The sequence below is a fragment of the Aspergillus tanneri genome (assembly GCF_003426965.1).
Source record: "Aspergillus tanneri strain NIH1004 chromosome Unknown AapTan_7_pilon_pilon_pilon, whole genome shotgun sequence".
In the NCBI taxonomy this organism is placed as follows: domain Eukaryota; kingdom Fungi; phylum Ascomycota; class Eurotiomycetes; order Eurotiales; family Aspergillaceae; genus Aspergillus; species Aspergillus tanneri.
In genome coordinates, this window is record NW_022984634.1 from 424,975 (window position 1) to 451,671 (window position 26,697).

Here is a 26,697-nt window from a genome sequence, read left to right on the forward strand (position 1 = left end):
TTTAATACCTGGTAGGCGTCTTCCATTCTTTCCACATTGTAGATTAAGAACCCAGTCTAGGAAATTGTACAGGATCGCAACTGATAAGCCTGCGAGTTCCTCTATTTTTTGTGGTAACTATTCCAGGACCACTTTAAATGGGATTATATAATTACATACCTTTCTCCACAGTCGCCAACCCTTCGACACCGTCGCACCAGAAAAGGGGTGGGCATGTAAGTAGTATTCAACCACCTTGATTAAAGAAGGTCTAATTCTTCTAATCTAAATGAATATTCAGGACTTCTAAATATATGAGAAATAACAGGAATTTGGAATGATTAAATATGGAAATGTGATGGCGAATAATGAGTTTTAACGAATGACTGAGCACACGCTAATTGTCGACCAAAATGGGTCTATATTACTAATTATTTAGCATCCTCTTGGTCCGACTTTGTTCCTTTGTTGACCATTTTTATTCAGTTCTCCCAGATAGATTCAGATAGTCAGAGACCTTACCTTCAATATAGATCCTTATCCATAGATCAGTGATACTAGCTCATACGCGTATTCAGCTGGCCGACACGAGTTAATCTAGCGTTGAAGCGGGAATAGCGGTATCTAAAGCTTGACACAACAACCACGCACGCGCGGCCCTACAGAATTTCCAAGATGTAATTCGCATATCAGCATTGTCCTGCTGGGCATCCCACTGGAGATCCATATCTATTACCCCCGATGCCAAATATGGACAGTACTGCATTGGCTGATCCCCCGATGCCCTCACCGGCAATAAATCCCGCCGCTACTGCATACCCGTACTCTTCGAATCCACTGGGTGATCGCCTCTTCCACATGGTGGCAATAAGAGACCCGATCAGCATGGCTATGCCATAGTGGGCAGCCGGCAGTGTGAATGCCATGGCCAAAATCATGAAATTCGGATGGTACACACGCATTGCGGCCCATTTGCCTCGTGACACAAAGTTCCGGATAAGGACCATAATGACGCTGAATAGCGACATCCCAATGGCAAAAGTGAGGCTGGAAGGGGGAATGGGAAGCACAGGCTCGGTGACGGCGACGGCGACGGTCCTCCAGGCGCTGACAGATGGCGATGAGAATTCGCATTGTTGGGTCGCGTCGACCTCCGTTGTAAGAATGCATGGGTAGGCGGTGGCGAATATCACGAATATCCCTGGTGCCACGAAGATGGCCATTGAGGTGCCGATCATCTGTGCGATATATTGCAGTCGGCATGGGGTTCCCAGCAGAAAGCCAACGCGAAAGTCACCCATGAGGTCTGGGAGCGACGAGTATACTGGTTAAGAAAATACTAATACCTCAGCAGAGTTGATAGAATTACTTACCACAGGCCTGATCCCCTCCCATGTTGGTCAGAGCACCTCCAAGGAGGTTCAACCGCTGAGACGCCTCAATAGCCGGCTGACCATTGACACTTCCCAGTATAACTTGGGAGACTTTCGAAAGAGTGCTGAGAGGGGTGTGATCTGCAGCAAAGATGTCAGCGATGACATTTCCTCTGTGCTAGTAATAATGCAAAAGACATGCGACCTGTACCTGTTGCCCCTGTAGCCTGAATGGCCAGCAATGACAAAATAAAGGCGAGAAAAAGTGCCAACATCGTCTCAGCAACCGACATATCGTACAGCCACTTGAGGATGGGACACGATACGGCGATTACGACGAGAAGACTTGGAAGCCACATCCACACTGTGATGCCTCCATCTGCATCGACAGAATTGTTATTTTCAGATTCCGAAACTATCATGTACTGGTAGCTAGACTCCCTTCGTTGCTGGCCGGCCATCCATGCGATGACGGCACGTGTGGAGTCGCGTAAAAGTGCCCAAATCACGCGCCACTGACAGGCAAGCTCTGTTTGAAACCAATGGCTATTAGTTTCCCGTATTATTTAATGTGAAGTCGGTTAAAGTGAGATGGGGATGACGGACCAGCAAGAGAAGTGGCCATCATGCAAATGACACCCGGCCAGAGCAGCCAGTATCGAGGACTTGGGCGGTCGGCATTTGCAAAGTCGCTAGATAGAGACGTATATGACATCAGATCTGTCCATTGGGGGCTCTTCGATCGATGCTCCCCAAAGGCGAGCCCTTGAGAGACCAAATATGGTCCGATAATCCCCCTAGAGAGGCCTCATGTGGTTAGCAGCACTCCATGAAATAGGGCAGTATGAGCGACATACCAGGCTAGAACTGCGCCTGTCAGATACGACAAAGAAACATTGACATTGACCAGCATGCCGGACCCTATGAAAGCTGGAGTCCATTCAATGAACCAACCCCAGCTCTCGATAGATATGGCCGCGTTCACAAGGACTCCGCTGGTTATCAACCATGTAAAAGGATGCCAATCCTGTCCCAAGCCGTACAGATTAGTAAAGCACCATGATCCGGAATATGGGGGGACGTACCCAAAAAACACCTATAGCGTACTGCGAGATGACGCGCAGGAGTAAAGAGAACGAAAAGGCAATGACCATGGCTCGCAGTTTGCGCCGGGCAATAGTTGCCCCTTCAACGGCCTCGTGCATACTTCGGATAGTCATAGCGGTCGCAGAGGACGAGGGAAAGACTAGATCGAGCTCTCTGGCGACATGCACGAGGAAGAATTTCCGGACTGTCGATGCTCTAGAAATTAGCTGACTCTCGATCACAGTGAATTTCGGAGGCCATACGGGGAGCAATGGAAACCAAGCCAAAATAGCCGCCAATTCCAGTCAATATGGCGATACGAAAGTAATCCTTTGAGGGCGTCTCGAGTAGTCCCAGCTGGTATAATGCCGGGATGGCTGAAATGAACACGCTCGACATTCCTCCTGCAGCCGTGGCTGCGGTTTGGGCAATGTTATTCTCATGAGGTCCAAATTGATTTTTTGCGGCAGAGGACTTGGACCATTGTCTGAGCACTGCGAAGCCAATGACAGACTGGTTCTGCATGTCAGCATGTGCGAAAATAACTCGGAATCTATCAAAGACTACATCCCACTCACGCCAAAGATGTTTGCCGATGATGTCCAACCAGCCTTCAGGCCAAGATAGATATTGGACGCGTTGACGAGAGTGCCACACAGGCATCCAACCAGCAGTGCGCGCAAAGTTAAGATTGGGCTAGAGACGGGCTTGGTGTCAGGGAAGGGCACAAAGGGATCAGACAAAACATGGGTCTCTGTCTCCTCCTGTGGGGTGGCCTCTGTCGCTTCCATCTTCGCAAGAACGCACTTTGGAATGTGAAATCGTCCGGCTGGGAGCGAGTGGGGGAGCCATCTTTATTATGGAATGGATGGATGTGCTTACTCTGGGACCACAGATGGATCTGTCAACATGCTCTCTTTGTCTCCAGCTGACTCTCACGCGGATCCTTCTGTGTCCACCAACCATGACTCGGGCCAGTCATCGAATGGGAAGACCTGTGCCAAAAAGTGACAGTACAGCGTACACAGAAGCCTATATCATAGTTGGATTTATGGAGGACATAAAACCCTACTTCTGTTTGCGCATAGTCTCCTACATCTCTTGTCTTGGCTCCTTTACTACACCACTTACAGTTAATAGCCAACAGCCTCGAGCCTGTTCTCATACTATTTCTACCAACAGTGGGTCAACGAACTAGGCTACGTTCAATAACATCAATTAATCCGATATGTTCCTCCTTATTTAACGCACACCCCTAAATTCAGATTGCATACCATGGTGTTGTGTGTCGAAACTTCGACTCCAGGGCCAGCTTCTTCAGAGCCGGAAACCACTGGAAACTGTTAGTTGATGTTCAAACATCATTGACTGGAATGAGTATAGCATCAACTCACCGGTGTACCGAATCCAGTGGCCGCATCCCATCCTGTGGTTGCAGGAAAGCCACTGGTATTACATCCACGGTTGGACCCCCAGGTCACATCTCTGAACCCAGTATGTGCCCGTGAGTAAATCCACGGGTTGAGAAACCCCAACGGTGGCCGTCCCTCGGCAATCAACGCGTCATTCACCATACCGATGATGGATGCCACAGTGGGTGCCGATCCACTGGTCCCATCCTGGAGGTGTGCCTGACCATTGTATAGTACGGAGTAGTGATAGCTCATCGCTGAGATATCTGGTATTCCTCGTCCAGCGGCATTATACAGACCGGCGTGTTTGTCTCCAAGATCGGCTATATACGTCCCCACGGCCTCTCGCTGATACGGCGGCTGGTCAAAGATCTCACTGAAGCCACCCCCGGTCACAAAGCTTCCTCGTCCATCGAACCCAACAATCTCCTGCTCCTCCAGCAGTCGCGTACCCCCAACGCTAGTGACGTACGGACAGCTGGCCGGGAAGGATGGTGCGAATCGTGTCTCCTCGGGGTTGCTTCCAGAGAAACACTGGGCATCTTCTCCAACACCCCAGTCCCCGCTCGCCACGAGTACAGTTACTCCTCGTGCACCCAGTTTGGCAAACTCGTTGCACACACGACGGGCATAGTTCGGAGGCACCGTCTTTTCATCATCGGCATAGGAGATTGAGATGACGTTAGGGAGAGTATCCTTGGCGAGGATATATTCCAACCATGTGAGATACGGCTCATTAGTATTCTCTACCGTCCCGGCTGTGGCATGAAAAGGAGGTTTGGAGCCAACATTGTAGGTGGTCAGAGGCATCGGCCAACTGAGCCCCAGAATCGTCTGCGCATCCAGCGCACCCTCGAAACCCTTATGGGCGTCAAGATCTTCCGGGGAGAGTAGAGATTGCCGGTTGTCCCCATCTGCGACAATCTCGGTGCTGAAATTGTATGCCGCCTTCGCCTCAGCAGCAGCGGGGTGGTGGCGTCTCAGGAACAAGTCGATATCGGAGCGATTATTGACCTCGCCGAGGAAGTTCACCAATGCAATACTGTTGCGATCGGGTACTTGCTGCGTGTAGCCCCAGATTCCATAGAGCACACTTAAACAGGTCGTGGAGATGGCAAGTCGATTGCATGCCTCTTGGACAGATGGAGCATCCGATAATTCCTCCCGGGTCGGAATATCGAGATGACCACGTTCCAGAATGTCTTCATCAACGAGTTCCGCAAAGGTCGGCATGCGATGCTCGAGCTCCCAATCGGGGGGAGGGGGACCGCCGTACCGAGACTGAGCTTTGGGTCGGATGAAGACGTTTGTGGGCTCGATGACATCAATATGGTCCACCACTGCGGCGGGCAGAGACCACGAGAGGCATCGGATATGTTGTTCTCCATCGACATGCTGGAATATCCCGTACTCGGTTTGCAGCAGATCTTCTAGCTCGCCCACGGATAGGCTCAACGAAAGCCAGTCCCTCTCCCTAGAGAACGCCCACTTTTGCGCATCAGGGACGTGTTGACGGAGCCATGTTGTAACTGCATCGACGGAAACCCTCGATGGCTGCGCTAACTGGTTTACCTCTTGGGCTGAGAGATGTTGGCCGTATCGTGGATGCGAAGGGTCGGAGACTACGTTTGCATGAGCCTCACATCTAAGGAGGTCCAGAGAAAACCATTACCTTCCAGAAGATGACGCTCCACGTCTTCAATTTGATTTTGCTGCAAGCCGATACGGATATTAATGATCTGAGTTCGTGGTGGCGCTGCTATTCGGGACCAGCCAGCCGGTACAGTTACCGAACTCTTTACAACATATGGAAGGTCCCGGGTATGGAGGCCATATGGAAGACCGCAGAATAAAAGCAACAAGAAAACGGTCCACGGCAATTGAAACATCATGGATTCATGAAAAATATAAGGAGAGAATGGTTCCCCAGGGCAGCCATCTATGTACCGCTAGGCGATCGATTTATTTGCAACCTACGCCATCAGGTGGGGCTGGTCTAAGTAGAATCCCAATGAAGTTCAGAACTTTGGTCGATTTACAGGCATCATATCAAACACACCTATCGCCCCTATCCTCGCCACCATGAGCGTGATGGTTATCGGTAGGAAACGAATCTCATGAGCGCAATGAGCAACACATGCACTGTAACGATGACAGGCAGCTCGCGTGTCCATCAGCCGTAAGCCTGGACGGAAGCGGAAAACCTTTTACATTGCAGCGACGTTGTCATTGATGGATTCCGATATGACAATGCAGATCACCATGTAAACCCTAATTTGGCGCCGAACTTACATAACTTTGAACTCTAGGTCAGCTTCCAATAATAGCGCATCCCCGGTGTCATCTGGGGTCAGCCTTGCCCCTCGTCTTTTCTATTTCCCCGTGTGATTAAAACGCCCGAAAATTGTATGGGGCTGTATCGACGTTCGCGTGTCCACTCGTTTTTCAAAAACTCGCAGCGAACAGTGAGATATCAGAAATCTGCAACACCGATTTTCTCAAATGCTTCCTATCATCATGTGCTGCTTGAGAGCGATTCCAGCCCTGCTCTTGGTCATAGCAGTAGCGGTCGCGGAGCCCGTGCAATATTGTCGCTTTGGTCACGATGTTCAAAGTCAGAATGCGGAAGTCGACTTCTGTCTCGGGCTCACGATGCACCAGAATGCTTCATCGCAGAATTATGATATGTACATGGCCATGACGGTGACTCGGAGCTCTGCCCTGGGATGGACGGCAGTGGGCACCGGATCTGTCATGGCAGGCTCGTTGATGTTTATCATCTACGGCGATCCATATGCCAACGAACCCCCGATCGTCAGCGTCCGAACCGTCGATGGCCATCACCAACCGCGACTTGTTTCCCAGGCCGATATGGGAGCGGCGGACCTTCGTCTCCTACAGGCTGACTGGATGCCTGCTTCCAAGGACGACCAGGCATCATCAACTCCGGTCGTGGTAGCCAAGGTGGCCTTGGTCTGCTATTCATGCGAAAAATGGCCCGGCACGCCTATCTCCGCGACTGCAGCTTCTCAGCCGTGGATCTGGGCATGGAACGAGAACCAGGAGTTCTCCGTGTATTCCTATGACACTCACCTGGATATGCATCGGCACCACGCTGGGAATGGTGGCTGGGGTCATTTCTACGTGGATATGGCTCGGTCCATCGCCAAGTCGCGTAATCCGCCCTCATTACCGATCATTCGAGCCCACGTCTCCGCTTTGGGCGCATCCGATAGTCCTGCAGTGACAGACCTCGTGGGCTGGTTCAACGCCGGTGGGATGGGTCTACTGCATGGCGTCCTGTTGGCGACTGCATATCTCATCCTCTTACCCGTTGGAGTGGTGGCCATGCGGTCCGGCTCAACAAAGGCGTTCAAATATCACTGGATCGTACAAATTATCGGCGCCATCTTTATTTGGATCGGGGTGGCGCTGGGAATCGTGCACAGCCATGGGCTGGACACAGTCCACCAGTGGCTAGGTATCACGGTCGCCGTCGGAACTGTGATCCAGAGTCTGCTGGGTTGGCGCCACCATGTGGTCTTTGTGAAGACCAAACGCCGACAATGGGCATCCCATGCGCACATCTGGCTGGGCCGGATAATACTCATCTGCGGCTGGGGGAACATCATCTCTGGAATGGTCTTGTCGGGACATGGTTCTGGGCAGATCGCCTTTGTATCAACATTCATTGCAGTCGATGCTGTCGCCTTGATCGGGTGGGTTTGGGTGATGAAGCGTCGCAAGAGGCGCGAGACCCAGCACATGGAGCAAGTGACCCCGTATCCACCATGGAAGGCACAAGGAAACGAATATTTTGCTCTAACGACTAGCAACGATGATGACGATGATGAACGCTCGAGTCAGGATATCTCAGAGTCTTCAACGCTTGCTAATCACAAGGATCCCGAATGATTTAACAGTGAAATAAACCATCTAGACAATTCCCTATGATAGGGGATATCTCCATCATAGGGTTGCAACTGTCAGCATCTCTGGATTAGTCTGGGGTATATTGGGAAGTGAGAATGATGCCGACATGGCTCTGAAATTTACATGCCATAGCCAATTCCATGCAACTGAAGACAGTTTAGGCACATCAGTAGGAGCTTTCTCATACCGTAGGTAGAGTCGGTACAGCCCAAACATTTAAAATATTCGATATATATGTATATTACGTTGCCTTGGCCTAGAGAGCCTACATTTCTATATACAGGGTATTTCGAAATACGATAATTTCACTTTTGTATCACTGATTTTAAATTCTACTAATATCGTAGGATGGTACACCTCAATTTCTATGTTGTGTTATATGATAGCTGCATATGGATACGTCGACAGCTAGTCCTCTATAGCTTCTATCAAATTTTGGATTACATAAAGAGAATGCAATTGGATCTGCCTGGGACTAGCATGTCAATAAGGAAGCACTAATTATTTATAGAGAATGGCTCTATGGTAAATAAAGGCAGACTAATCAGACTTATTCCGCTAGGCTTGTAACAACATTTGCTTTGCATTTAAACAGTTATAATTAGAACTGAGAGTCGAATGATCACAGTGAGTCCGGGTCGATCTCCACCGGTGGCATACCAACGGCCAGTTCCTCCTTGTCCCCTTCCTTGAACACAGTTCCTATGGAACGCTTATTAGCCCATATGCGGTACTTTGATACTGAGGTTCGTACCTAAATTTGGATGCACCAAGACGCCCGGCTTCGTAATGTTCACGGCTCTCGCCCTTGCCCACTCAGTGATCCGATCCCAGTTAGCGCACTGATGCATCGTCGCCGTGGCATCGGGCTTCAAAACATCCGGGTTCCAATTGTATGTGATTAATCCCACGTCGCCGTGACACATAGCTGACTGGCGCAAGATATTCAAGCAATGGTCTGTGTTTTTATAGTGAGCTCCCAGGCCCTGATCCAGTTCAGCGTAGAGATACAGTAATGGAGATAGAGGAAGGAGAGATACTAACGAGCGTGTATCTTCATAATAGCATGTTGTTTTCGAGTCGCGCCTTCAAAGTAATGGTCTGCGTGGACAAATTTGTACATCCACCACTAGCATATAGGATGTCAGTACATGCCCGAAGATATGATATCCTGGCACTTACCACACAGTGTAACTCGTGGAATATATTCAGACTGCCAACGTACCCCCCGTCCGGCAGCGCGACGGCCCCTTCTAACCGCTCGACGGCACGCAGATCTTCTTCAGAGATACGAACATTCATGACTATCATGCTATTAGTGGGTCACATTCATGCCATTGTAGAATAAAATATGCTTACCGTCGAAGATGTCTCCCCAGGCCTTTTCGAGGACAGGACGAGGCTCTCCAACATAGTCGCCGTGAGCACCGTCGCGGGATTCCCCATCGGCAGATGCCCACTCCACGGAATGCCATTCCAGTACCTCGTTGGCTGGCGCTGTTGATTTCATCATATTAGTGATTGTATATGCGCCACCGATACATGGGGTATATGTGCAATAAAACGTACAATAAATAGTACTTTCACGTAGTTGGCTTTTCAGTCGCTTGTTGTTTTCGATGAGGACTGTGATCAGAACCAGGAGAAAAATGAAACCAGTGATAGTGCAGGACAAGAAACAGATATGTTCCCTCCAGGCAGGTAGTGACCTGCGTTGAGACGAAGGCGACTTTTCTAGTAAACTATCTGTCGTGTCTACGTTGTCCCTGGACGATAGAAGCGACACATTGTCGTCGAAATGGGTTCCTTTGTCATGGTCCATGCTGGATTGAGGCACATCCATTCCAGGCCCTCAGATGAAGAGATAACTGCAGGAAGAGAGATATGCCAAACGTGGAGCAGAGGGCACGTAACCTGACGTCCACCTGGTAATGGGAACGCCAAGATGCAGCTGCATTTCATCACCATGGGGAGACGTCATCCGAGGTAACAGCGGGGACCTACTCGATGGTACTACACACAGACACCTGATGATAAAGGCCAATACTCTAATCACGATATTGTGGTCGATGCAGTGTCAGCACGCTACGAATAGTCCACAGCTAGACCGTTGGTGAATGACTGCAGGTCACGAATGTTGACCGTCATCAGTTAGCGGATTAGGTGAGCACTACTTCCCTCTGTCGACAATAATCATGTTTAGAGGAACCCGGCAGCCTCATGGCTGACATGCTAATAATTTGGGGTATACTCTTCCTTGTCAGAAAGGAATGGGGCCCTTAGTTTAGGCCCACCAGGATTGACCTTGCATTAGCGTCTGGCATCGTTTGACAAGTTATATCCTGTTTCAACAAGACATGTTGGCTGAACGGTTCTACTGGACAGGCTTCTGCGGAGCAGGAATAGAATTCGGAGCTATTCCATCTCTCCTGGCATGCCTTACTCTCATCCCTTGGATCACACCGCAGGCATGTGAATTTGAAACCTCAATCGAAAGCAAAGTCAAACTCACCTTGACACTGCATAGGCCATGTTCGGGAATAAACGCAGTGCTCGTATGTCCGATGCGGCCGTATTCCGGTCAATGGTCATGGTGAGCTGTCTACCTTGGTAATGGAGAGACACAAGGTCATTCTGATCCCAAGTGACCCAAAGGTGTGCCTACCACGTTGATATAAATTGAACTTGGTCTTTGCATGACGCCTATTCTACCTATACGACCACAATATTCTTACAGCCCACAGCCAACTCCAGAACCAGTTGTTCACAATTACACTTTACGTCTTCCAAACAGAGCAATATGCAGCTATCTAAGACCCTTGCCCTCGTCTCCTTCTTCGCTGCTCTTGCTGCCGGAGCTCCCATAGCTGATGGTATGTTGGTGACTGGTGCCTCAGTGGAACGCCAAATAATAATATATCCTTCTCGTAGCCCCAATTGCAGCTCGCGCGGACGCGGATTCGGCCACTCGCTATATTGCTGATAAGCGAGCAGACGCGGATTCGGCTACACGTTATATCGCTGACAAGAGAACGGACGCAGACTCAGCGACTCGCTACATTGCTGATAAGAGGGCAGACGCGGATTCAGCCACCCGCTATATCGCCGACAAGCGAGCAGATGCTGATTCCGCTACTCGTTACATCGCTGACAAGAGAGCAGACGCGGATTCTGCTACTCGCTACATCGCCGACAAGCGAGCAGACGCGGATTCTGCTACTCGCTACATCGCCGACAAGCGAGCAGACGCGGATTCTGCTACTCGCTACATCGCCGACAAGCGAACAGATGCTGATTCCGCTACGCGTTACATCGCCGACAAGAGAGCAGACGCGGATTCTGCTACTCGCTATATTGCCGACAAGCGAGCAGATGCTGATTCCGCAACACGCTATATCGCCGACAAGCGCTCTGAAGCTCATTCGGATGACCACTAGGCGACTAAGACAGTAAGTATCCTAGTCCTCTGAGAGCAAGGCCATAGTTAAACACTTATTAGATCTTCTCATGGCACATGAATTGTATGTGCTGGTTGACCATCGGACAAATGCGACGGAATGTGGTGATAGGGTAGGTACAGACTATCTTCGAGGTTTTGTGGGCGGAGAACATGGGTGCAATGAATATTCCGGTTTCCTTCCGTCTCCATGTCTGTAGGAAGCATTTAGTTATGACCTACGGAGGGTGGGGTTCGAAATTTCACTCTTTGATATATAAGCCATAACTGTAAACATAGTCCCCCTCTAACAAATCTATTTAGGCTGTAAATATCTTGGAAGACATCAATTGTTCGTAAATAGTCTCATGTACACCTACTTGGTACCTCGACACGGTGATCATCTTTATCTCGGATCTTCATGTCTGGCGGCGTTTATGCACATAGCCCAAGTCAAACGAGTTGAGTCACTACAGTTGTATGCCGTACAGACACCAATAACACAATAAAATCTCCGGTAATACTTGTGTATCTATAATCCAAGCATATTTAAAAACAGACATACTGCAGCTGATCGTTCTTGTCCGCGAAGGCCACTACTTTGGGCCAGCTCAGTCAGTAGAAAAAACACTTCCGGAACCTAAATAGAACGTGTCGTTAGAAAAGCAGAAGGTGGCATAACGGAGACGGTGAGTGCAACAAAGAAATATTCCGGGCAAATTACAGTTTCTTGTAGGCGGGGAATATCTTGGGTGAAGGTGGATGCCAGCGCATTCCGACGAATCTTCTCGAGAAGAGTCTCCATCTCAGGGCTTCGGCGCGAAGGCATGGAGGGCGAAAGTGGTAGGCTATAATTCGGAAGCGACAACGAATGGCCGTGGGCGAAGGAATGACTATAGCCTGAAGCCTTCGTCACATCCGGTGGTCTTTTTTGCCGGCTTTTGGAGACCTGCTTCTGGATCTCGTTTCGAAGTATTTCCTCGGCTGCTCGGATCACGGATTCCTGGTATCCGGTCACTTCGCGCTCACTCCAGGTCCGGGTATTCTCATGCAGTGCATGGAGAAGGTGGCGAAGGCGTCTACTGCGGGAGTAGGACTGTGCGGCCGCGAGGGTCGTGTCCTTGGAGAACTGCCGAGTATAATAATCAGTGACAAGATCCTCTATCGATGCAAATCCGGCTTCCTCGATGGATATTAAGGCTTTCTCCAGTCGCAGCTGGAGCGTGGCAAGGTCTGCTCGATCCGTTCCGGACTCGAATGCCCGGTGAGAGCAGTTTGCGGTGCCGTGCGACGGAGCAGCATGCGTGTCTGGAACATTTAGCACACGACCATGTAACCATTGCCCTCTGGCGTACCTGGGGTGTATCTCGATATAGAGGGGCATTCGGCTCGGGCGGCATAGCATGTTGGGACAGAAGATACCTGATCGCGCGTGCCGTATGCTGCTGGGCCCTGGTCGGAATTTTGCTTGACGACATGACCACTGTCATCGGAGCAACACCTAGAGGGCAAGTGGAAGCGGGGGTCAGGCACCAAGGGGGGCGCATTCGGCAGGGCCATTTGATTTTCATGTAGCGCGGAGGTGCTGTGGGATTTGCAGTGGTGAGCCTGTGTCTGATCAAGGTTGTGGTTGACTGCCGTGGGCGACGATTCTGGTAGCCGGGTGGTATAGGGGGAATAGGACCGACATGAACGCTCATTGTCATTCTCCGTACCCGGTGGGATGGAGGCCATGGATGATTCCATCTGCATCAGTAGATTTTCGCAGTCCATAAAATCCCCCACATTGGGATGAGGCATTCGAATCACATCCGGCAGGTAGTCCAGACTAGGTACCCGTCATGGTGTCAACCACGGCCAGCCAGTACAAACCAGGGGGGACGTTATTCGACTTACTTGAGGGGATTGGGCAGCTGGATCGACGCTGCATTGTTCGGGACACTCATAGCCGTCGTCTGCATCGTCGAGTCCGGACTTTGGGTGACCAGCAAGCCGGGCCTCTGGGGGTTCGATTTACGTCTGCCATGGGCATTCTCCCGTTTCGCTGACTGGGCATTAGTTGGAGAACATGCGTAAGTGGAAATATCAGGGGGTGAAGCATGCCTTGGCGGTGTCGGCGCTGTGCCAGCCTGTTTCTCTCCCTCCGAACCTCAAGCGGATCACGCTCGATCGTCACCGGCGCTGGGGTCACTTGCGCTTCCTGGAACATGATTCCGATTATGGTCATCCATGAATCTACAAGAGCCATCGTAGACGTAGAGTAGCATTCCGCACGGAAGCATTCTTATACCGAATAAGAGACCCCGCCGCTTACTGTATCCTATCTATGCAATCTATTTACCACGTTTGGCAGTGCGGCGAATGATCTCCTTGATCGCGATTAGTCGGTGGACGGCCTCGAAAGGGCCCCGATTGGCACCAGTCGGTCCGTCTATTTAAGCTTCTAGTTGGGAGACTTGGCAGTTTGCAATCGTCCAGTGTGGTGATTTGTGGGCGGCGCGCATGGGACTGCATCCTTCCTGAATCCCGTTGCTCCCTGTCTCAACCAATATCGCCACGCGAGAGGACCCCTGTCCGTGCAGCACAGTATCTAACTGACCTTGGGAAGCTGCTGATTGGGGGCACCCCGCATCGTAAGCAGTGCGACGGGATGCGCACCGGATGACCTGTCGGACTCATTGGACGCCTAAGAGACGCGGAGTTACTGGTGGCGTAGGGTGGACAGGATGGCCTGGATACGAGCAGGAATCGTCCATAGATCCAGAACTCCTGCCTCATCCCTGAGCGCCCGGATATTGTCAGATATACCACTGCACTACAAAAGTAGCGCTGATACAATTTGTGCGTAGTTCTTGTATATTTGCCTATTCTGAGACACCCCCTCAGCGTGTATTATACATTTTAATCACACGCTGAACCTCTTTATACCTTTTCTAGTCTAGCCTTGAGAATCTTCCTGGGGATCTTCCTCTTCAGGTACTATCTACGTCGAGGTCTTTAGGTCCTTAGGAAAGAAGGTGGTCAAACCAGGATTCGGGCGCTCAACAACAACAGCGAATGAGACACTTTATTGTCAGGATTATAAGTGTAACTCTATGAAGGCTTGAATCCTCTTCTTCTGGAGGAACAGCTTATATAGCCACGTCACTTTATTACTTCCCATGATGTCCCAGCATGGACTGGCCTTATTCTGACAGATATCTTGGCCATAAGCGATCCCTGCAAAGTAACCATTGGCCGGCCTCCGAAGCGGCCTCGGCCCCGATTGCGCCTTTGGGAACTAGCGTGCTCCGCGCGACGAGGCTGTATTATATACAGCGTCCTGGTCCTGTTCTCTTCCCGGGGGATTCCTGTGGTGTGCACGCTCAGTTGACACAAAGAGCCCCCCAGAGATGAAGGACGACATTGAAACTGCCGCTCCCATAGCCGAGGAGACCAAAACGGAAGAAACAACCCAAGAGACCGAGGTGGACTCCAACCAGCAGGATGAATTTCTGGTGAGTGGTGGGAGTTCCAGAGGTTAACGACAACTAACGGGAGACGACAGGTGACATGGAACGGGCTTGACGACCCCGAGAATCCGCTCAACTGGTCAATGCCGTGGAAATGGGGGATCACCATGATCACCTCCTTTGGCGGCCTGGTGACGTTGATGAGCGGGGGTATGCTGGCCCCAGCCCTGGAGGCGATCAGCGAAGACCTCCACTCGAGCCCCGAAACCACCAACATGCTGCTCTCCATCTTTGTGCTGGCTTTTGCCTTCGGGCCCATGGTCCTGGCGCCGCTCTCCGAGGTGTACGGACGCCGCGTCGTCTGGATCGTCGCCTCGGCCTGGTATGTGCTCTGGAACACCGTCTGCGGCTTCGCCCACAACCGGGGGTTGATGCTGGCCGGGCGCATCCTGTCGGGTCTGGGGGCCAGCGCCGAGTTTGCGGTATGGGAATGGTTGACCCCCGATGCTGTGCAGTAGGCGGCAGGACTGACGTACAACCAGGTGTCCATCCCTGTCCTCGGCGATTGCTGGCGACCCGAGGAGCGCGGGTATTCCTTCTCGATCGCCAATTTCATTCCCTTGCTAGGGCCCGCGTTGGGTCCCATTCTCGGCGGCGTCATCACGAACAGCGTCGGCTGGCGGTGGCTCTTCTGGGTCTTGTCTATCTTCGATGGCTGCCTGGCTATCAGCGCGCTCTGGCTCTTCCCGGAAAGTTATGAGCGCGTCCTCCTCCACTGGCGGGCGCGCAAACTGCGCAAAGCGACGGGAAGGCCCTATCACACCAAGTGGGATGATGTCCTCTCCCAGTCGCTGCCGCGGAAGCTGAAATGGGCCATCTGCCGGCCGATCTGGATGCTGGCCACCCAACCCATCCTCCAGGTCGTCTCCATATTCTTTGCCTACAACTTTGGCATTTTGTATCTGGTGATCACCGAATTCGCGACTGTCTACATCGTCCGATATCATCAATCCGTCTCGGTCAGTGGCCTGCACTATATCTCCCTGGTCATTGGCTCGACCATTGGCGCCCAGGTTGGAGCGCGCGTCACCGACAAGTTATGGGCCTACCTCAAACGACGAGCCGGCGGCCAGACGGCCCCCGAGTACCGCGTGCCCTTGCTGCTGCCCGGGCTCTTCTTCATTCCAGCGGGTCTCTTTCTCTACGGCTGGTCGGCCGAGCGCGTCTTGCCATGGATCGCAGTCGACATCGGGGCCGCCATGTTCAATCTGGGCATGATTATGACCACCCAGGCGTTTCAGCAGTATGTTATGGAAGCTTTTGAAGGGCACATGGCGTCGGCCAGTGCCGCCAGCCAGTTCATGAGGAGTATCTTTGCTTTTTGCTTTCCTCTATTTGCCCCTGCACTTTACAAGCATCTTGGTCAGGGATGGGGCAATAGCATGTTGGCCTTTCTCTTTCTGGGCATCGGGGTCCCGGCTCCATTCCTTCTCTGGCTGTACGGTGCTCGGCTGCGAGCCAAGGGTCGCCAGTTACTCTGATGGTCGAGAGAAGACTTTGGGGATTGAATGGAGGAATGCACGATGATCACCTGGAAAGAGGGATGACCAGTGTAAATTCGCATTATAATTTACAAGTGCCTAGAAATATATATTTTCAGTGACCTGGCGCAGCGCCCTCTCACTCACATCCGAAGGATCTCTTTTTCTCAGGGTTTTCGATCACTAAACTCACCATTGTTTCCCCTCTCGAGAACTCTGCCTACTCTCATGACCTCGGTTAGATTATCATCGCCGCTTTCAGGCCATTTAACAAATATTTAAGCACAGGTGCAAAGGCCTGAAGCCTGTTTAACTTCTCGGGCCCATGGACCCAGAGGAACAGTCAGTAAAATGACGTCAAAAAGAGAAAAGGTCGCAAAACAAGCTAATCTACAGCTTAAAAAAAATTCCCAACAAACTAATAAGGATAAGAATAATGCCTCGGGACCTTCTTTATCGAACGAAATGCAGGATATTAGTAAGAAAAGCCAGGAGGAAGCGGAAGAGGCACCTATAGTGGTTCATCGGCGAAGGCAAATCTGGCTGCCGCAGCAATTTCGGGACGGAAAAAATTAATTGTACAGCTTCCTTATGTTGACTATCCTATTCCACCAAGAAATCTAATCAATACCTCGTTTGTATGTGGCTGTATGGCTTCATACTATCTATACTGGATTACTGGCCCGGTTGGTTGTAGAAGCGAGCGGCAGAGAGCGGGCGTCAGGTGATCAAGACGGTATATCCGAGACCGAAAGAGGCATGCTCGACCGAGGCCGCATCACGGGACATACCAGGGTCGATTACTACGGAATCTCCGCTGCAGCGCCATCTTCACCAAGTCAGGAAACCATGGTGTGCCCCATCCACTTGCTGCATCCCATCCCTCGCCCGCCGGAAAGCCCGTGGTGTTGCATCCCTTATTAGACCCGACCGTAACGTCACGAAAGCTCTCATGTCCCTCGGCATATAGCCACGGATTTAAAAACCCCATGCGTGGCTGACCGCTCGCGATCAGCGCATCGTTTACCAAAGCCACGATCGCGGCGAACGTGGGCGTCGATGCTGATGTCCCATCCACTAGTCGCGTTTCCCCATTCCAGACGGTGGCATACCGATACCCCTGTACCGCGACATCTGGATACGCTCGCCCCTCAGGGTTGAACAGGCCCGAGTGCAAGTCGCCGATCTCAGACAGGTATCGAGCAACCGCCTGCGGGTTCTGTCGCTGATAAGATGGACGAGGGAAGTAGTTGCTGAACCCTCCGCCAGAGACGAACCCGTTGTCGTCATTCACGGCCACGACTTCCGGCTCGATCCCCTTGGTCGCCCCGACCGAGGTGACCCACGGACAGGACTCGGGAAAGTTGACCTGGAACTGGGGACGGTTCTGGCCATCGTTGGACATGCAGTGCTCTGGTTGTCCCACTCCATGGTCTCCAGAACCCATGATGACGGATACGCCCCGAGCGCCGAGCTGCGCGAAGCCCCGGCAGACACGCTGGGCGTATGAAAAGGGCACGGTTTGTTCGCTGTCACCATAGGAAGTCGAGACCACGCTGGGGAGCTCGGAGTCCGGCTGTGCGAGAATCCAGTCTAGCCATGTGAGGTAGGGTTCGTTGGTGTTGGTGAGGGTATAGGAGTCGGGAGTAAATGGTGGCTCCCCGGCGACCGTGTACGTGGTAAGGGGAATAGGATGCGCAATGCCCAGCATGATTTCCGCGTCGAGATTGCCCTCCCGGCCTATACCCTTCGCTATTTGCTGCGGTGTAGCTGGGCTTTGCTGATTGATGCCACCCGCAATACTAATGTCATGGAAAGTTTTGGCTCCCGCAACGGCATCGGGTCGATAGGCCTGGAGGAATTGTGCAATATCGGATTGGTTATTGAACTCCCCCAGGTAATTGACCAGAGCCATTCGATTCTGGCTCAATTCCTGAACCTTATAGTATAGTGTCCCATACAGGGTTCGCAGACACAGGGGCGTCACCGCACTCGTGTTGCATGCTTGGTGGGGCGTCAAATTGGCCGGAATACTTTGTAGGTCTATTACGTTGCCAGTCCCTTCTTCGACCTCTACGGCGAGATCGTTGAGTGAAGTGCTACTGCTTTCCCCTCCTGTTCTATTCTGACGTGCCATCTTCCTAGCCCGGGCTGGAATGCGAAAGAATGACGTGGTGGGCTGGATAACGTCAATCACCTCATGCAATTCTTCTGGTAGTGACCACTGTGTTGCTCTTATTGCCGTTTCCTCCCCATTAATGTACTCATGGTATTTTGTCTGAAGCAATCTCTCTGCAGCTGCAACAGTCAAAGTCACCATCATGCAATCCCTGCTCTCACAGATTGAGTGAGAGCCATCGGCGACGCCCGCACGGCTCAACCAAGCCTGTACGTGATGCACAGCCTGTCGAGGCGGTTCCAGAGCCTTCCTTACATCCTGCCTGCTTAAAAACTGAGCATATCTGTGATGGGAAGGATCGGAAACTATATGTCTTTATTAGAAAATTGGTTCCGCTTGACCTCGGGACAACGTCATCTTACTTTCAAGGAGATGCTTATGCAATTTGTTGGGAGTCGCTGGTTGCAAACCAATGTACAGTGTTATATTCAGAGTTGAGTTTGCGGCTCCTCGGCGAGTCCATGCTGAGGGTACCTCGTGGATTTCTTTAATAGCGTAAGGTGTCCATGATGTCACGACCGTTGATATGGTAAAAAGGAGATGATATAAGATCCAAAGATTCATCATGCAGCATTTGCCCGAGAAGTGTACTTTCGGATAACATGCTCCGGCCACTTTTTGTTTATGATGATTATTGCACCATTTCAAGTATAGCATGACAAGGCAAAGGACAAAAGAGACTTTGAAAATATAATAAAAATAATATAAAAATAAAGGTAAATAAATTGGTAAATGGCTATAGAGAACGCGGACAAGCTGAGGAACTGAAACATCAGCAATAAGACCGGAGTCACTTGTCAGGCACCCAAAGAAACAGCAGAAGATGTGACAATGGTTGACACTGCATTTGAGGTCACCACTGGACGGCGGTGACCATGATGGTAAAGGTCTGAGACAGGCTGACCACCCCGAGTCATATCTGCAGCATACGATGACAGTGCATTACCCTCAGCCTCACCATGCGATCCTCCGCATCACATCAGCCCGGTCATCAGTGTCGGATTGCTTCTTATTGGACTGTCTATCGAGGAGGAGTAATATTTCTCCTCACCACAGGACATTTTATTGAAATGCATTACTTAAAAATCCTACACTCCGCAAATAGGGCGGGCACGAAAGGTCCGTTTCTCTTCTGCTTCAATTGCACTTCTATATGCCATGGTCCACCTGAATAGGCTGCAGCTTCTCTCATGGGTGAAACGCCCTACACCTTATCTACATGTAAGCGATAAATCCAGAGAACCTTCCAAGGAGCATGAGCCCTTTAAGGATGGTGGTTCCCAGGACAACCTGCTTGAAGGTTATCCATACGGACTCGCGCCTCATCGACACCTACGCTGGTGGCAGAAAGGCCGATGGCTGATTATGGGCCATGTGATTCTTTTCGCAATTTATGGTGCTGTCCTAGCTGCAGTGGCGAAGAATGGACTGGATCCTCGCCGGAATGGCCTGCCACTCTGTATGTTTCGTCCCCAAGTAGATTCCTCAGTAACTTATGTTGCACGTTGCAGCCCCTGCCGTGACCGCTGTTCAGTGGGAAAACCACAAGTTCAGCTTGGAGGACCATATCACGGAAGATGGGAGATTCGTCGGGAAACCAAGCCCAGCACTAGATAAGGCATGGCATGACTTACTCAATGGTAAGCTTCACGGCTCGCTCTTCTCCGGCTCCAAACATAAGCCCAACTTACTCCTGTCAAACTTAGCGGAGAACATCATCATCGAGCCGGAATACATCGAACACTTGGGGCGAGAGAACCTCGGAGTCGCTGTTCCGGAGGGCGGAGGATACCTGGGGACTCTGAATGTCTACCATGAACTTCACTGCTTGAAGAGAATTCATCAGTATATGTACCCCGACTACTATTTCCCGGAGTTCACCGAAAAGCAGGACGACATGAACCGGATGCATAATGGTCTGTATTATATATCCCACCTGCATAATAGTATTACCAGGTTGCACTGCTGACGGATTCCTGCCAGAGCACTGCATCGACTTCCTTCGTCAATCGGCCATGTGCCATGGAGATATCGGGCTGATAACCTATCAATGGAGTCCGGGTTCTCTGCTTCCGATCGCGAACGCAACCTCCCATCAGTGCGTTAACTGGGAAAGGCTAGATCAATGGACCAAATCCCGGACGGTGGATATGTTGAAACCTGGATGGCTTGTTCATCCCATCCATGGTGCGTAAATCCAGAGACCTTACCAGAAGTAGTTGCAGCATTGCTAATCCGTCAATTCAGGGGTTGCATATCCAAAGGGAGAGGGTGATAGACTCGGTTTCATCAATTAGATTCTATGGCCAGAGGGTAGGACCACATCTCAGATTATATTTGTCAGATGGGATGTTATGGGGAATGTATCGTTGGGAAGGAAACCCACCCTCAGTAACGCTGCATACATCATGTTGATCTCCAGCACAAGTGAGTATCTAAGGCGTCAGTAGGCATTTTAAGTTCAATACATTGCATTTCAAGCAGCGGCTAGTCTACTATGGCACCAAGAAAATAAATTAGCCCGCCTCTTGCAATCAGGCCATTGTAAAACTCCCGCTGTCCGAGCTGGAGTCCTCCCAGCCACGGAACTTATTGAAGAGCGCACGCCTCATTATAATCCTACGCATTTTATCCCATTCACCTCTACGAAGTACTCAACAACTGATACCAGGTTTCTGCAAAACCTGGCTGGGGCACTAGTTCAACAGTTTGGATGGCTCATGGTCTTGGTAAAATGTCACAAAGTGTGACCAAAGTGGGTCAATATATTACCCATTATTCAGTATCCGCTCAGTCTGACTTTGCCTCTTGTTTTTCACCTTTTATTCGATTCTCCCAGATAGATTCAGATAGTTAGAGACCTCAAGAGAACTTATCCTTTTCAATGCAGATCCATATTATTATATGATCGGTGATACTGGCTCATACGCGTATTCAGCTGACCGACAAAATATTATCCAAATGGGGGGGTGGCAGGGGTGAAAAACTTTGCCATTCAGTGTCCGATTACGTTGCCATAATCACGCAGCACACAGAGAAAAAAAGCCCACTGTCCACTATAAGGTCATTTATATATGCATGAAGTGTCAGCGCTGAACTCTAGCGTATTTGACTTTCCCAAGTTATCCTTTGTCCTAAAAATACCTAGTAGATATATATACTTTTCGAAGTATTGCATGCTGTGCCTTGTCCTCCCACCATCTCCCATACTACTCGTAACTTTGTTCCCATTCTACTGATAATACACCACCTCGACTAAAGATTCACCTGAAGTAGTATATTCCCTACAGATACGTCCCAAAGCCATCAATATGAGTCAACAAGCCTCTGTACCACAGCCCGGGAAGAACATCCAAGTTATTGCGCCTGGTCTCTCCCGCACAGCAACCACCTCATTCAGCACTGCCCTCAGCATTCTCCTAGATGGGCCCATCCACCATGGCAGTACGCAAACAACAAAGGGTCGTCCAATTGAAATTAAACCCTGGATTGGAATCCTCAGGCACTAGCTTAGGGCGAACCCCAAGAGCAACAGCAAGTTCGCTCTCTTATAGGCTAGATGGATATATTGCTGCTATGGATGCCCCCGGTTTGCAGGTCGTACCGGAACTGATGGAACTACATCCTAAGGCAATCGTTATCTGTACAGCTCGTGAACCTAAGGCTTGGGTAAAGAGCCAGCAGGTTGCTAGTTGAGCAACACTGTTGTTCCTCCGCGGGGTTCTTCTGCCACTACCTGGGAGGTCATCTGAGGGTATCTACCACCGACATATTGAGCGGCTAAACGAAATCGTCTCGGAGGGTCAGCTTGTGTTCTTTGATATAAAGGAAGGAAGAATGAAACCCCCGTGCAAGTGTTTGGGGAAGGATGTACCAGATATACCGTTCCCAAGGATCAATAATATCCGAGTCAATTGATCACACGGTGAAGTATCATATTAGGCGTGGACTTCATTGGACTTGGAGTTTTGTGGTGGCTAATATCGCTGCGGTGCTGCTCACACAGTAGTGGCCCCGTTAAGAGATCTTATATAAGTAAGAACCATGGAAACAATGTGGCACCTGCAGGATGTCATGATGGTATATAGTTTTTCAAGAATCCCGAATAACCGTGGAACACTTTTTTTGCTGGAAACGGGGATGGGGCGGAGAATATCCAACTATGCAAAAGGGAGACGAGGTATAGATGGTTCTGTACAGCCGATTTCCAATATTTCCACTATATTGACATGGACAAATCATACGACAACGGTGCTGAAATACCTTAATCATCTTAACCTCTGCTGCGGTAAATGCCATGCCCCTTTAGTCTTGTTTCGTACTAAGACCGCTACACGGTCATTATTTCATACGGGGTTGCGCTCATCTTCGGCTGCCTCCACCACAAGCTGAACCATTTCCTCCTGCTTCGTAATAAACACACTGTGACTGGTCTTAAAATCCACTGTTCTGAGCACAAGCCCCTCTTTGCGCACCTTCTCCAACATAATGTCCTGGTACACCCGAGGCACCGAGTAGTCCTCCTGTGTGAGCACATAGGTTACTGGAATATGTCGCCAGGCGCTACCAGACGTTTGGGCTGTAAAGACTGAGCGAGGGAAGCGCACTAGATGAGGCAGTGCCTCATCCACGATCTCCTTGTCCACCCCGCCGAGGAACAACAACACTGGATCAACAGGAAATGTGGACCCATCTTCCGCCTCATTGACGAATTGGGACCAAAGATGTGCCATACCAGCTTCCTCGACAATTCCCATGATCGTGCTATTGGGCGGCAGGATGTAAGCACAGAGGTAGGTAAGATGGATAACGCCTCCGGGTTGACCCTTGCGTTGGCGGTCTACCAACGACAGACCCTCAATTGCGTCCGTACACACTGCCCCCAACAAAAGAATGCATCACCATCAAGACACGCTGTCCACATTCAACCAAGGGTTCGACAATATGACGGACGCAGGCAACATGGTCCGGGTATGCCAGGCACCATGGACCAGAACAATGGTGGGTTTGATTGTATTCATTCTGAAAGGCAAAGATTTTGGTTGAGATACACATTGAGAAACTTTGACCGTTTGCTGCCCCATACAGGCCTTTTTATACTGACACGAGCGGAGTGGACGTCCTAGAAATTTACAATACTAAGCTAAACACACAGTTCCGTAAGGTTATCTATAAGGCAATAAGTTACTGAGGATCAATCAAAATCGTATATGTATAAGCGCTATTCTGAGCATCGACTCCACTCAGCTACTTCCCTATGCATGCAGCCTGTCCTCTTTTTCTCTTAGTTGTAATGTACTGGTATTATTAAAATATTCAACACCAACAGTGCCTGAGTAAGGTCCAGGAAGAAATTTTATGCTTGTGTTACTCCACAGACGGTTTGGCGTACAGTCCATTCAGAAAATCCTCTCGGAATTAGAGTATTAATTACTGGAGCAATAGAGAAGTCTTTTCAATTAATTTTCTTCATTCTTACACTATTTGATAATGCCATTGAACTAATAGCAGAATGAAACAATCAGGATAAGACTAAAAGAGACGTACAGTTGTCGTAACTCCTGCATCAATCAAAACACTGGTCCCATTAATATAACTTGATGCCGGGCTAAGTAGATACGCAATTGTATCTGACACCTCCTCGCACTCTGCCGCCCGTTTAATCGGCACAATAGCAGAGATCATGCCCGCAACTTCAGGGTTCGCCTCCAGTTCAATATCAAGAAGAGGCGTCCGGACCCATGTCGGGCAGACGGCATTACATCTGATCCCTTCTGCAGCGTGATCCAGCCCTATATAATTTATTAATATTCCTTTATTCCCTTTACAATGTGGTGCAAGGTATAATAAATTAAATAGAACATACCTGCCATCTTTGTCAACCCCATCACCGCATGCTTGGATACAGTATATGACATTTTTCCTGGGAGACCAGCGAAGGCGTTTGCAGAGGCGATATTTACAATCGCGCCGCGCCCAATATCACGCGTGCCATTACGGCCCTGGACTGTTTTGGGGCTTTGCTTGCGCATCGCTGCACACTGGGCACGGACACACAGCATCATACCCTTTGCATTTATATTCATAATACGTTCGAAGTTTTCGATGTTAGTATCGGCAACAGGACAGTGAACGCCATTATCAACCTATTAGATATTTATAATTGGTTCATAGTGCATATAATATAGACATGGAGATAAATAGATAATACTCACCCCCGCACCATTCACACAGTAATCAAGACGTCCAAATTTCTCAATGACAAAATCCACCATATCCTGGACGCCTTTGGCATCGGTAACATTAACGGTAAAAGTAGTCGCGGTGTAGTCCTTATTTGAGGCGTATTTCTTGCTTTCTTCGGCAGATAATTTGGCTGTCTCTTCATTCATATCAGCGAAGATGACTACTCTGGCACCTGCTTCGGCTAGGGAAAAGGCCGCTTGTTGACCGATGCCGCGGCCAGACTATATGGGTGTACCATGTTAGCCTCAAGTAGCATAGCTATAGCATGAGGGGTAAGCGAGATATGGAGGAGTATGAGAAGACTAACTCCGACAACAAGAGCCACACCATCGAGTTGGGTGCTTGCGATCATAGTGAACAGAAGAGTTATAAAAGTTGGGGGGGTTAACCGAATTCAAAGTGATTACAATGTTGTAGTTAAATATTCTCCACGACAGATTAAGGATTATACTAATTAGGTATCCAGCCTTATCCAATACTTATACTACCCATCAACTTAGAACCAACTAAGTAGGCTGCGGCCCTCCATGCCGTAGGTGGAAGGGCCGGTTATATTAAAAATCATCGTAATTTCCACAAATTCACTGAGACTGCGGGTTCTAATTCGATTATTAATAACAATCTAAATGCAATCCAACTAGATGCCTTGGTATGATAGGCATTCAATTACGTAGCTAGAATTTTAGATCATTGCATTTTTGGCCCCTATAATGGTGAGGGGTCCGAAGGATCAAGATAGTAAGCAAACCCTGATGCATGCATCTACCAGGACCTGTCGTATACTGGTGTCTATCGTAGCCCCAGCTTAAAGCTCGCCTTAGCCAAGGCCTAAAGGTTGGGCTAATTAGCTTTCTAAGAGTTGCCTAACAGTTATTTGCGTCCCTGGTGTAAAGGGCTGCGCCCCATTTAATTTCTCGCGTCCCAGTTGGCCCCATTGGCTCTCGAAAATGTTGGAAGTATGGAGTCTGGGATTCAGGGGGTACGGAGGCACCCACGAACTTGGCTAAATACTGTTAGATATACGGCTAGTCCCGAAGAGGAAATAGAGTACGATTGGTAAAAAGGTCTTATTTGAATGAATTGAGCTGGTTGGGCTCTTCTTGATTATTTTGTTGTGTGCTCCGCGGGGGTTTTACCCCGATCTAGTCACATGATTCTGGTCCACCAGCGGCAATATTATTTGACATGTCTGACAATCGATTCAACCCCTGAATCTTTTAGATAATTAGTTGAGCACCTAGATAGGAACGCAAGAGACCCAGTTGGTTGAGATACTGTGATTCCTGGTGTTTCCATCGAACGACATCTACTTCTTATTTCGGCTAAAAGTTGGCCTGTAGCTGATAGAATAGCTCGCTGCGCATCACTTCCCCTGAATTCCACAACACCCACCATTTCTGCCCGGCTCTGGACCCAAACTGTCAGATATACCACTACAGCACAAAGGTAGCATGGTTACGATTTGCAAGTAGTACTGGTATATCTGCCTATTCTGACACAACCTGACCGGGCAGAAGCGTGTTAGATACGTAGGTTTTGCAGCGTTGACGGAGAACGAAGCTGTATTTCGATCCATACTGTTATGAAAAGAACAGGCCAGAGGGAAGCTCCAATTCAAAGGGAGACAAGTAGGGGTAGAATTGAGTGGCTATCTTGGCTAAATACATGAGAGATTCAAGGGTAGAATCCGCGGGAAAAGTGCGATTCTCTGTGTGCTGCCAAGGCGCTAGGTATACATAGGCGAGCGTTCATGGAATCGTACCACATACATACAATATTAAGCAACAAGGCATTCAATAGAGCAGCCACAATACATTGTAGTATTCTTATCTACAGTGACAATTCTGACACCACCAATTTGGCCAGAGAGGTGAATGTTGAATCTTGTCGAACTAATTTTTAGTCGGTGGGGCGCTCGCTTCCATGCACAAAAATCCAGAAAAATCCAGAAAAATCTAGGCCCAAATGCATCGCCACGGACGAATGGGATCTCTCAGCAAACAGTCCAGTCGAGTCGATTCCGTGTCGATTCCGTGTCTACAGTGTAGTTGAGTCGTATT

General features: G+C 49.8%; 10 protein-coding genes across 10 annotated transcripts; 4 read left to right on the plus strand and 6 right to left on the minus strand.

The window, feature by feature from the left end:
- Positions 1-603: 603 nt before the first annotated feature.
- On the minus strand, positions 604-3,229 carry ATNIH1004_006749 (uncharacterized protein; the record flags this gene model as incomplete). The annotated part of the gene is made up of 9 exons (XM_033571376.1): positions 604-638; positions 716-1,285; positions 1,353-1,493; positions 1,564-1,881; positions 1,959-2,149; positions 2,210-2,379; positions 2,438-2,643; positions 2,702-2,957; positions 3,017-3,229. The coding sequence occupies 9 exons, from the start codon at positions 3,227-3,229 to the stop codon at positions 604-606; spliced, it is 2,100 nt and encodes a 699-aa protein (XP_033424691.1).
- A 470-nt stretch (positions 3,230-3,699) lies between these two features.
- ATNIH1004_006750 (S53 family peptidase) lies at positions 3,700-5,742 on the minus strand (the record flags this gene model as incomplete). The annotated part of the gene is made up of 3 exons (XM_033571377.1): positions 3,700-3,771; positions 3,833-5,472; positions 5,523-5,742. 3 exons carry the CDS (start codon positions 5,740-5,742, stop codon positions 3,700-3,702), a joined length of 1,932 nt encoding a protein of 643 aa, XP_033424692.1.
- Positions 5,743-6,367: 625 nt separating this feature from the next.
- ATNIH1004_006751 (cytochrome and DOMON domain-containing protein) lies at positions 6,368-7,765 on the plus strand (the record flags this gene model as incomplete). The annotated part of the gene is made up of 1 exon (XM_033571378.1): positions 6,368-7,765. One exon carries the CDS (start codon positions 6,368-6,370, stop codon positions 7,763-7,765), a length of 1,398 nt encoding a protein of 465 aa, XP_033424693.1.
- Positions 7,766-8,405: 640 nt separating this feature from the next.
- Positions 8,406-9,605, minus strand: ATNIH1004_006752 (oxidase ustYa family protein; the record flags this gene model as incomplete). Its single annotated transcript, XM_033571379.1, has 6 exons — positions 8,406-8,485; positions 8,538-8,741; positions 8,828-8,912; positions 8,966-9,087; positions 9,143-9,280; positions 9,353-9,605. 6 exons carry the CDS (start codon positions 9,603-9,605, stop codon positions 8,406-8,408), a joined length of 882 nt encoding a protein of 293 aa, XP_033424694.1.
- Positions 9,606-10,583: 978 nt separating this feature from the next.
- ATNIH1004_006753 (uncharacterized protein) lies at positions 10,584-11,220 on the plus strand (the record flags this gene model as incomplete). The annotated part of the gene is made up of 2 exons (XM_033571380.1): positions 10,584-10,656; positions 10,715-11,220. 2 exons carry the CDS (start codon positions 10,584-10,586, stop codon positions 11,218-11,220), a joined length of 579 nt encoding a protein of 192 aa, XP_033424695.1.
- A 639-nt stretch (positions 11,221-11,859) lies between these two features.
- Positions 11,860-13,851, minus strand: ATNIH1004_006754 (uncharacterized protein; the record flags this gene model as incomplete). The annotated part of the gene is made up of 4 exons (XM_033571381.1): positions 11,860-12,527; positions 12,575-13,047; positions 13,116-13,267; positions 13,819-13,851. 4 exons carry the CDS (start codon positions 13,849-13,851, stop codon positions 11,860-11,862), a joined length of 1,326 nt encoding a protein of 441 aa, XP_033424696.1.
- A 760-nt stretch (positions 13,852-14,611) lies between these two features.
- On the plus strand, positions 14,612-16,212 carry ATNIH1004_006755 (MFS transporter; the record flags this gene model as incomplete). The annotated part of the gene is made up of 3 exons (XM_033571382.1): positions 14,612-14,716; positions 14,767-15,153; positions 15,214-16,212. 3 exons carry the CDS (start codon positions 14,612-14,614, stop codon positions 16,210-16,212), a joined length of 1,491 nt encoding a protein of 496 aa, XP_033424697.1.
- A 778-nt stretch (positions 16,213-16,990) lies between these two features.
- On the minus strand, positions 16,991-18,955 carry ATNIH1004_006756 (S53 family peptidase; the record flags this gene model as incomplete). Its single annotated transcript, XM_033571383.1, has 2 exons — positions 16,991-18,696; positions 18,754-18,955. The coding sequence occupies 2 exons, from the start codon at positions 18,953-18,955 to the stop codon at positions 16,991-16,993; spliced, it is 1,908 nt and encodes a 635-aa protein (XP_033424698.1).
- A 594-nt stretch (positions 18,956-19,549) lies between these two features.
- On the plus strand, positions 19,550-20,688 carry ATNIH1004_006757 (oxidase ustYa family protein; the record flags this gene model as incomplete). Its single annotated transcript, XM_033571384.1, has 4 exons — positions 19,550-19,850; positions 19,903-20,307; positions 20,375-20,578; positions 20,639-20,688. The coding sequence occupies 4 exons, from the start codon at positions 19,550-19,552 to the stop codon at positions 20,686-20,688; spliced, it is 960 nt and encodes a 319-aa protein (XP_033424699.1).
- A 2,049-nt stretch (positions 20,689-22,737) lies between these two features.
- ATNIH1004_006758 (SDR family NAD(P)-dependent oxidoreductase) lies at positions 22,738-24,989 on the minus strand (the record flags this gene model as incomplete). The annotated part of the gene is made up of 6 exons (XM_033571385.1): positions 22,738-23,267; positions 23,545-23,560; positions 23,939-24,183; positions 24,258-24,537; positions 24,607-24,858; positions 24,945-24,989. 6 exons carry the CDS (start codon positions 24,987-24,989, stop codon positions 22,738-22,740), a joined length of 1,368 nt encoding a protein of 455 aa, XP_033424700.1.
- Between the last annotated feature and the right edge of the window lie 1,708 nt (positions 24,990-26,697).